A 10,675-nucleotide genomic window follows, 5' to 3' on the forward strand; every position below is an offset into this window, starting at 1 on the left:
TGAACAAACATACTTCTCTGTTAACCTCATTTTTTTTTTTTTTTTTTTTTATATTACACAAGCACTCAGTGGTCTCAAATCCACACTGAGGTTTGTGCTTTGCATGCAAAGACATGGTCCAGGCCCCAAGGAACTTGAAATCCAAAATGTTAAATGGAAGTAATTCTTTCCTATTGCAAATGAGGTTTCATAAGGCCTAATTAACAATGGAGATCCTTGGATAAAAAGGGACCTACAAGTGCCAAGTAGCATAATAGGCAGCATTTGTTTCAGTGTTTATAATTGCTTTTGCTTGTGCTTTAACCAAAACTTTTTCAGTGAGGCAGATTGTAAGGGATGTGGAGTAGGGGATGCTGCGAAATGAAGAAAAACTAAAGGGAGGTATACTTTTTGGCAGGTGATTCAGAATAAGATCTGAATTGCAATATCTGGGGGGGAAATAACCAAAGATCTTGTCCTGTTAGGGCAGAGCCAAAGCACTGCTGATCTAACATGGGCTCTGCTTGTTTGATTTTCATACCAGAATGCCCTTCTTCCTCCCTGCCATCTAATTATTGCAATTCTCTTACAGTGGATGACAGCACGGGTGTTATTCATTGCCTCTGCTGGAAAAGTTCCCGGGAAGTAGAAAAGCCTTTGTCAGGTAACATACAACTGCACAGTACTTTGCAGCTTTGCTTGAATACTTCTGTCTGCATGTTACTTGGATCCAATCATAAATTATCAAACCAAGAGAAAATTATGTTCACAGATATGAAGAATACTTAGTAGCATGTTCTATAGCCTGTATCAGCCTGGGATGCTAATGCCTTAGCATAGCCTCCCCATAGTGGACTCTCTGTGTTGTTGCCAGTGGTGATGCCAACAAAAACACAGCGCTCATTCTTTCTCCGGGCAGGGTAGAGTTTCAGTTTTACTGTGCAAAGTTGTTCAAAAGATCTTCTTCCTGTGTCTCCCTTTTGTGACATCATCTGGTGATGAATATCCTGGACAGTTGCCAGTTGTTACAACTGCAGTTTCCAAAACTAACCAGTTGACTTCATTATACAGGCTTCAGCCTATCCATTTGTAGTACAAATAATTTGTCAGTTTATGTGTATGTTATTCTCAAGTTCCTGTATGCATGTGCCATTGATAACTAGCCTGCAAGTAACCTATAATAGAGTAGTTTCAAATACATCAAGTGGTGATTCATTTCTTGCCGACAAGCAGTAGTGAAATAAGTAATTAGTATCTAACTTTCTCTCGTAAACAACCCTTTCCCCTTCCTACTCATCCAGCTATTTTACATTTACCCATTCTCAAAGATCAGAAATATGGGGAAAGCCCCTACTTTGCACCAGATGAAGTTCACTTCAGTAAGTTTAGGATCAGGCCTATATCTCTCTTGGTGTCAGTTATACACAGGGAGCAGGATTCTCTGATTATCTAAACAAATTAAGCTCTGTTGAGCTCATTTACAACAGCAGAGCATGTTGTTTTATGTTGTTAAAGCTTAATGCTCGCATAAGATGTTAATTGATTATACCTTATCACCAGATTAAATTGAGCTCACAATGTTGGATATGGAAAGTGAATTAAAGTGAAGCCTCATCTGGAGTACTGTGTCCAGTTTGGGGTCTCATACTTTAAGAAGTATGTGAACAGATTGGGAAGAGTCCAGTGCAGAGCAATAAAATGATTAGGGGCCTGGGAGGCAAGATTTTAGGAAGAACTAGACTAGAACTGAAAGAACTACGGTTAATCTGGAGAAAAGAAGACAGAGGGGGGATTTGGTAATAGTCTTCAAATACCTGAAGGCAATTAGAGAGGACAGAGATGGGCTTTTCTCTGTGGCCACAGGGTACAAGGACTAGGAACAATGGGCTCAAGCTGCAGCAGTGGAAATTGAGGTTGGAGATTAGGAGGAACTTTCTGATTCTGAGGGTGATCAAGCATTGGAACGGGCTATGTAGAGAAGCTGTGGAATCTCCATTCTTGGAAATGTTGAATAGCAGGATAGACAAACACTTGGCTGAGATGGTTTTGTCGGGGACAATCCTGCCTTGAGCCCAGGGGCTGAATTAGATGACCTAATGAAGTCCCTTCCAGCTGTTCTTTCCTATGGTCCTGTGGTCTACTCTATCGAGAGAACAAATGCCAGGGGAGAAAAGAATAATTAAAGCTAAAGATTCAGGGGAATTTTGACACCAGAACAAATGGAGATAAACTGGCCAGGAATAAGTTCAGGCTGGAAATCATATTTTTAACCATCAGAGGAATGTGGCTGTGGAACAGCCTTCCCATAGGAGTAGTGGGGCAAGAAACCTAACTAGCCATCAGAAGGAACTTGATTGGTTTATGGAAGGAAAATAATATAACAAGGCAGCTCACAGGAGCAAGAACTTGCCTTAAAGAAACCTGCTGGAAAATCAAATCCTATAATGTCAGGTTTTTTAAAAGGGAGCCTGTGTCTGTAGTTTTTGATCAGTAATCCCTTTCCATTTGTAAGATTCACTGTATTTGGTAAAATCATCAGTCGGAGGTAACAGAGAGACTTTTTCCAGCCTGTTGCAGTCGTAGTTGGAGTGTAAAAGCTAATTAGGTTTTAAGTTGTAAGGTGTGGGCTTGACTCTCACAGAGTGGTGTTACATAAATGTGGTGTCATTACAGGCACGAAAGCCTTTGACTTATTTCAGATGACTTGGGCTTTCGTTTTATACAAAGGCTTGATTGACAGCCTGCAACATGCTACCTAATTTACAATCAGTATCTTTTTTGATGTTTTGAAGCAGAGTTCAGTGTGTTCATGGTGAGAACTGTAGCTGCTATCTCTCCCTCAGGAACCAAGCTGAACAGTTTTAAATAAAAAACCCCCTAAAATTAGTAAAATGGCACTTTGCGGCTTTGTTGCCTGGAAGCTCCAGTGCACCCTCTTTTGTAAGATGGAGGCTCAGCAAAGGTCCATCTTGAGAATGGTACGAGGGGAGCAGCGCTCTTCAGGCCTACTCTATATGACACAATATTTGGTAACAGAACTCCAGTTTTGCTGGTAAAACATTGAGTACATCCATGCCGAAAGTCCTTCTTCACTAGCAGAGCCCTCCACCCTGCCAGCAGAGTTACTCCACTTTGACTGAACATAGTAAGACTTCTTCCGACAGGTGTGTGTAGACACTCCTATGCCTTCTGTTGGGTGCTACAGGGCCCTTCATGAATGCTATCAGCCACCTGATGTCTGCCTCAGAACCTATGGCAGTGAGTGAGGGGTTTGGTCTAGATACGACCTATGCTTATCTCTGATCTCCCCATAGCTTTTGCATCTCAGCCAAACACATCTAGCAATCTGGCTCTGCTTGGACATGTGAAGAAGCTCCAGGAAGTGGTGCATCAGAAAACCAAGCTGGAAATTGGGGATGTTGTCAGAGTCAGAGGCTATATACGGCTATACAGAGGGCAGCGAGAAATTCAGGCCTCCACCTACTGTGAGTATTCTCCATTGCTGTTGAGAGAAAATGTGTGTGTAGTTTGGTTTTTACACTGAATTAGTGAGAAGATCAGAGTTGGGCAGTAGCATAATTAAGTTGGGGGAGTAGCAGAAGGCACAAGTCCAGGGCACTGACTAGGAAGGGTGCATCAGAATTGCCTCCTGGCAGTCTTTGCCACAAAAAGGGCAGCTCTGCACTGTCCCAAATCTGTGGTTACTTTGGCAATATTGGTGGTGATTGTCACAGATTTGGTCTAGACCTGAACTTTGGACAGACATTTGTGTGGCAGCCTCACTTTTATCTCATGTTCTGCTAAGTTTCCTGATTCTGCATAGTAACTCTGGATATCTCGGGCACAATTCATAGGTGCAGACCCTGTGTCTTGCAACTCTCTTGGCATTGGGACACTTCTGTCTATTGCTGGACCCTTGGACCAGTGCCTTCAGTTAGAGTAAACCTGATGTGAGCACAGGTTTTGCTGGTTATGGCAACAAAGAGGGAGACAATGGTTTAGGAAAAGAATACTTTGCATATGGATGTTCTACTCTTCACTGCAACAGAGCTATATATCTAGGGAAAACAATAAACAATCTCCTGCATGCACTTCCCTTTGGTCTGACCTTACCCCTCTAAGAGTTTGGATAAGGCATAAATGTTACTGCAGGGACAATGGTACTTCTGTCTCCACATTAGAATTACTGTTTCTGATGGTGAAATGATTTGTTTGGTTTGGAGAAACATGCTTTAAAATCTGTAACTCTTGGGGCTGGAGGAAGGAATGGTAGCTCCCCTCAGCTATATACACAGGCCTTGGAGGAATAGGCTCTTCTCACCAAACAAGCTTGTCTGAAGAAATAACCTGTTCAAGAATGAAGGCCTAGCCAGCTACTGAGCCCATGTGTCACTGGGGGAGGGCCATGTAATGCTGATGGACACTTGTTTATGTTGTCACACCTTTTTCAAGCAGAGCTGTTCACTTGGTGTGAGATCCCATAGGCTCAGAATGGCTATTACAAGCAGAATTTGTAACTGGATCCACTACAGCAATTATCTATCTTATCTCTTAAATGCTTTTAGAATTTTGTAGTCTTATATTGGGATTAGCAACATGACTTTATCAAGTCAATGGAGAACAAAACTTGTGTTGCTCCTAAAGAAGCTGGTAAGAGAGTTTCATGTGTTAGTGCATAGGTTATATAGTAGCAGCTCCACTGTGCTAGCCAAAAAAAGTTAATATGGGGTTTGTCTCTCCTTGCAGACAAGGTGGATGATCCCATGTACGATGTTCAGATTTCAAGAATGCTGGAACTCCCCTATCTCTACAGGGAAGTTTATGATAAGCCCTTCCAAATGCCACAGGAGGCACAGAGGTAAATAGGACACTTGCATCAGTGTTCAGGGTCGGGATGGAATTTTCACTGTCAATCACACATTATGATAGTGCTTCAAGGCCAAACAAGAATGGGCTTCATTGTGCAAGGCGCTGTACAATGCCCAGTATAGGCAATGCCTGCCCCGTTGGATGGGGAAAGAGATGTAACACAAAAGCAGAGTAAGTGTGGTGGCAGCAAATATCACATTAGTTAAGTGACTCTTTTTGGGGTGAGTGTTAGTCCTTATTAAAGTTGGCTGCTAGGACAGACATTGCTACAGAGACTCGCATTAAATTGTGAAGTGAAGCATATTGCGCAGAATCCTGTTTCATTGGAGAATAGGCTTTAAAAGCAATGGCCCATCCCTTAGCTTAGGGACAGAACTTGAGCCATATCTTTCTGTTAGCCAAATGAAAATGTGACTAGTTGCCTCAGACTCATGGCCTTTTGGGGTAGGAGAGCAAAAGAGAAACTTCAGAGGGAACCTTGCCCTCCAGTCTCGCCTCCTCCCCGTATTCACATGCGCACTTAGGAGAGCTAACTCCTTTCTTCAGAGGATTCATGTCTTTAAGAGGAGTTTGAAAGGGAAGGGGAGCTTATCTATTGTACTGGGATGTTCCTAAATGGACAGCCCATAAATCATGAGTTACTGAAAAGCCTTGAAGGCAGCAACCATAGAGGGGTCTAGATATTCTACTTCAGCAAGTGAAGAAGAGCCATCTCTTTGTAACATCAAAGGAGTGATTACAGCTCAACTGGAAGAATCTTAATTGCCATGAAACTCTGACTACACATGCTGGGTTACATGCATTGTCATCTTGCAATGTCTAAGATTCTACCTGTATTAAAATGTGCCTTAGTACAGCCCAATGCAAAGTTATGCACATACTAAACGAGCACTTGGAAAGCAGTTATTTTGAAAATGAGTGAAGGGTCATAGCGGACAGGGAAATGAATCAAAGCTCCCAGTGGTGAAACAGAGTACTGAGTAGGAGTGGGTAGGTGGTTTTTTTTTTGTTTGTTTGTTTGTTTGTTTTTTTTTTTTTTACCTTCAAATATGAATCATAGAAAATTATGGTCATATGGCACCATTGAGAGCAATCTTGGAATACTGTTTCCAGTTTTGTCTATATCTTTTGTTTATTTTTTTTAAACATTGACACAAATTAGTGAGAATATAGAAATGAGCCATTAAAATTATCGAAGGGCTGGAAACAATGCCTTAAAGCAAATGTCAGGTTCATTGGTTCAGAGGGCTGGATGAGTAAGTAGCTTGGGGCTGGTCCATGGGCTGGATGAGCAGGATGGGGCTGGTCTGTGCCAGACTGGGCCCATGGACTGCCCCTGTACTAAATCCAGTGCACAGGACTAGTCTGGTGCAAGTGCTACAAACACCCCCGACAGCTCTGTGTCATGCACGTGCTGGATCTAACAGCATGTGCTGCAGGGAGCATGTGCTGGGTCCATTGTGCATGCCTCATGGAATGCATGGGTCCAGTACAAGACCCATGTGTGATACAGTGGACCAGATGATAGGGTTTCATGGGCTGTATCTTTGACACCCTCTCCTTAAAAAGAGGACCTAAAGGAGCTCTCTGTCTTCCGCTTATTAAAAGCGATCAAGAAAGGATTTGTTCTTGGTGTGCAAGTACTCCCATGGTGTGAAAATACAGGGTCAAGAAGGTGCTTAAATCTAGTAGAGGAAGGTATAGGAAAAACCAATGACTGGAAGCTGACATCAGTGCAATTCAAATTCAGTACTTTTTTTTCCTCCAATCTCCATGGGTAATTAACCATTGGAACAAATAAACTTGGGGAAGTGATAATTTATCCATTGCCGGAGGTCTTCAGTCCAGGACTGGATGCTGTGCTGTTCAGGAAATGTACTCTGTATCCAAATGCAAATTAATGGACCCAGATTAGAGTCATTTGGGTGAAACAATGGATGGTGAAATATAGGAGGTCAGACTAAAAGATCTCTTTAGCCTTAAAATCTAACCTTCACTAGCTTGTGATCAACCTAGTTCTGTCTATAAACAAAAGCTTCTGCTATTGGAAAGGAAGAAGCTTGCCTTTCTGCAAAGGTATCCTTTAGTGTCTAAATATTGTTGGCCCTAGAGCAGATTTTAAGAACTGTTACTGTACAGGACAGGTATGAGTTAAGTGTTAATGTTCTTATTTTAGACTTTATAAAGATTCTCACACGTGTTAGTTGATAGTGCCCGGGAAAATACAGAGTACAGTGAGGGAGTCAAAGATGCAGAATGAAACCAATTAATTACATGCGATTTATGGCTCTTGAGCATAATACAGTTTCAGAAACAGGTCCTTATGTAACTAGCCTGATTGCAAAAGTGCTGTGTGTCTAATACTTCCCACTGACTGCAGACAGCAGTTTTATCTATCAAAATGCCAAGAATTCACCTCTCCAGTAGGATGAGATAAGGTTCTTGATATGATTGGTTGTGAAACAGCAGATCTTGAAATTATGACTTCAGTTCTGACTTTTTGAAAGTCTGACTAGTGGTAGCTGAAACACGTGGATGCTTAGCACAGATGAAAATTACCCCACCTATTTAGGAGTGTAATTTTTTTTTTTTTCCAAAAGTACCCAAGGGTAATACCTAAGGTGATGTATACCAAGATGTTCTGTCTGTGCTAGCTCCTGAACCAGGACTGATATTGCTCTGCTGCAGTAAGAGGACATCACTTAGTTGCACTAACATGGCTTTATCGCTGCTGGTTCATAGTTGTACTACAGTGGGCCTTGGCGTTGCACTGTCTGGTGCCCTGTGGATGTGCCTATTCTGAGCTGGATATGCAAGTCCCATCAGTCTCTGCTCTTGAAAAGCCCATGTCTGGGAGCCTGTTTTTGAAAAGCTTGACTGCATACTTGTTTTGCCTTGTGATATCTTCCCATGTTTTTTATTCTTATAGTGACCCAAACTTTTCAATGGATATGTTCATTGAGAAAGTGAAAGACTTCCTAATGAAGAACAGAATCCAGACCTTCTATGCACAGGAGCTGGAAACGGTTAAGTCTCTGGTGTCACTAGCCAGTGAGCCAGCACCCAGTACCAGCCTACAGCAGGTGAGTGCATGTACTGCTAGCTTCTGAGCATTCAGCTGGTTAAAATAATGCCTCTCACTTGCTATCAGATGCGTGTATGTTAAAATTGCCTGGCTTTTGGCTCTTCTTTAGGCACCTAAATGCTGATTTCTGATCTTTAGGTATAGACATGAATTATTTATGTCTCATGCCACTTGAGCTGTTCAATACTTGAGAAAAGCACAGGTTAAGAATTTTTCATTGGGAATAACCAGTGCTGGCTGCAGGAGTGCACAGATAATGTCTGCATTCAACCTCTGACCTGCCCAGATATGTGGCAGCAGCACTAGTGAGGGAGAGCTCTTGAAGACACAGCAGTAGTTTGTGGGCTAGGTCTGAGGAGTTCTGAACTTGGTCAGGGAAAGATGATTGAAACCCAGTGCATTATCACTGGCCTAAACTTAGAAAGGAAGTTGTAATGAGTGAGCGGACATCTGTTCCTCATTACAAACCCATCTTGTGAGACATCTCCAGTTGTGGAGATCAGAAGCTTAGATCTAATTGGAATCAGAACTGCACATAAAGCCACTGTCTGTTTGAGAAATGGGATGCTTTTTAGCATGCTAGTGTGGTCTCTGATTCTCATTCCAGGGCTGATGAATTGAAGAGCCTTTTTTTGTGGGGTTCTAATATGCTGAGATTGTTACTTTTTAAATAAAAATAACCCTCCAGATTCTCAGCTAGTGTAAACTGGCCTATCTCTGATAAAGTTAATAGAGATATGCTAACTTACATCAACTGAGGGGTTTGGTTTATACACACCTACATAAGGTGTGTTACTAATGACAGCTGAGGTCATTAAAGTGGAGTGTTATAACTGATTCCTTTTTTTCCCCCTTAATTTTTGTAGTTTTCACTATCCCTCGAGGAGAAAACGCATGCCAGCCTGTTACAAGGCTTGACTGTGATGTACCAGCAAAACATCATGGCTGCTTATAGATGTGAAAACCCTGCCCCAGCACTTTAAGCTCAGCGTGCCCCTGCGCTGAGCCCAGTGCATGCCTAGAAAAGGTATTGCATTAGTGTGACCTGGCTCATCCAACATCTGTATAGATTGCATGCTTCAAGGGATCTTTTTGGCACTTTTATGTAATAGCTGATTGAAAAAAGCACTAAAAAGCCCCGCTAAAGTGCCCGATCTACACAGACACTGGGGAGCCGGGTTGAACTAACATGCGAACTCTTCCAGTAAAGTGCTGTTTTTTTTAATTTTGTTTTCAACATCTGTCAGTAGTCCTTGTATCCAGATTATAAATCTTTAAAAAAATTCTAGTTGAATGAATTAAAACAATATGAATAGGAACATTTTCTGTTTTGGCTTTAGTAAACTGCTTCCTAGTGGCTGCTTCCTGGTCACCATTTATTTTCTTTTCCTTTTATTAAAGACATTTTGTTATAGTTCAAAGCAAACAAGCATGGATTTTGACAGAAGCCCTGCTGTTATGCAGTAGAGAAAACACAGTACAAAACATCAAACATAGGCACTAGGATAAACTTTTCCCTCCCCCCAAACTAGCTAAAAATAAAGGATTCAAGCTAAGAGTCTGTAACACTCTGGGTTATAGAAAGGCATGATCACTGTAACTAAGTTTCAGCACTAAATGGTAGCGTTCATAGGACTCATAGGATTCGTGGGATACGTTGTTTTCTTCCCTGGAGGGCTTTGTAATCTCTTCTGTGTATACTGCACCCAGCACAATGGATCCCAGTTATCATATAAAATCTGTTGCTGCTGTCCCTGATGCAAGTGACTTTTACAGATCCCAGGAAATTGCACACCTCTGCAATCCTTCAGGAATTGCACTTCCTCCATGATGCCTGTTGCTTTTAATCCACCTTGAAGTATTGTATTTGTTAGAATCTGCAGCTTTACCATGATATGCACCTCTTCAGACCACCTCTCGGTAATATCCTTGGAATACATTTTATTGTCCATTTCAGTCATTTCCAGCCACAATTTTTGCATAGCCTACAAAGGGCTCAGTGTACTGTTTGGTCCTAGACACACAGGGCACCCATACACATGACTGATGCCTGCTCCAACACATTCTAATTGGAGCATGTCAGAGCAGCCTTGATTAACTGAGACTGCTGCAGTGTGCTAATTAGCATGCTCCAGCAGCCTTGGTATCATGTGTATTCAGGGTCTTTGTGGTTCAAAATGGTGGCAGGACTGTTTTAATTTAAGCTTGTTGAACAAACTTTTGTTAAAGTTACCCCCCTCCCCATTTTAAAGCACAGGATGCTAAATATACTAGATGCTACAGGCACTTTAATTACAGTGGCTCCCAAGAACGGCACCAATCAAAGTGCCGTCCCACCCCTCACCATTCTGGAGCACATGTAAAGATACCCGTAAAGTCCATCGGCTCTGGGATCTTCATTGCCCTGCCTCTTGTGTTGTTTTCTATACCATGCCAACTCCACATGAGGCTCTAAGTCAGAATGGTAACATTATGTTATCCATACTTGGCTCTGGTGTGAATGGCCATACCAGAGGCAGGACAAGAAAGATTTTGGCCCAATATTTAAGTCTGAAACTGAAGGATGATGCAGGAAGCCTGAAGATCGAATCTCCCAAGCACATCCTGTTTGCTTACTTTTTGCACTTAGCTCAGACACTAAAGACTTGGTTTCATTATCATAGTGCTTAGGGTTGGAAGGGACCTAAACAGATCATCAGGTTCAACCCCCTGCCAAATATCTGTCCAGCCTCCTCTTGAAGA

The 10,675-nt window shown here is 42.1% G+C and overlaps 1 protein-coding gene across 4 annotated transcripts in view; it reads left to right on the plus strand.

Moving 5' to 3' along the window:
* Window positions 1-10,675, plus strand: part of STN1 (STN1, CST complex subunit) — a 47,900-nt gene that overhangs the window by 26,533 nt on the left and 10,692 nt on the right. For all 4 annotated transcript variants that reach the window (XM_019556311.1, XM_019556312.1, XM_019556314.1 and 1 more), the window contains exons 4-7: window positions 572-643; window positions 3,294-3,464; window positions 4,726-4,837; window positions 7,778-7,931. In XM_019556311.1, the coding sequence (XP_019411856.1) occupies window positions 572-643; window positions 3,294-3,464; window positions 4,726-4,837; window positions 7,778-7,931 (509 nt within the window). The remainder of the gene's footprint in view (window positions 1-571; window positions 644-3,293; window positions 3,465-4,725; window positions 4,838-7,777; window positions 7,932-10,675) is intronic.

This window comes from Crocodylus porosus, unplaced genomic scaffold (genome assembly GCF_001723895.1).
Source record: "Crocodylus porosus isolate Cpor-Errol unplaced genomic scaffold, CroPor_comp1, whole genome shotgun sequence".
Taxonomy (NCBI): domain Eukaryota; kingdom Metazoa; phylum Chordata; order Crocodylia; family Crocodylidae; genus Crocodylus; species Crocodylus porosus.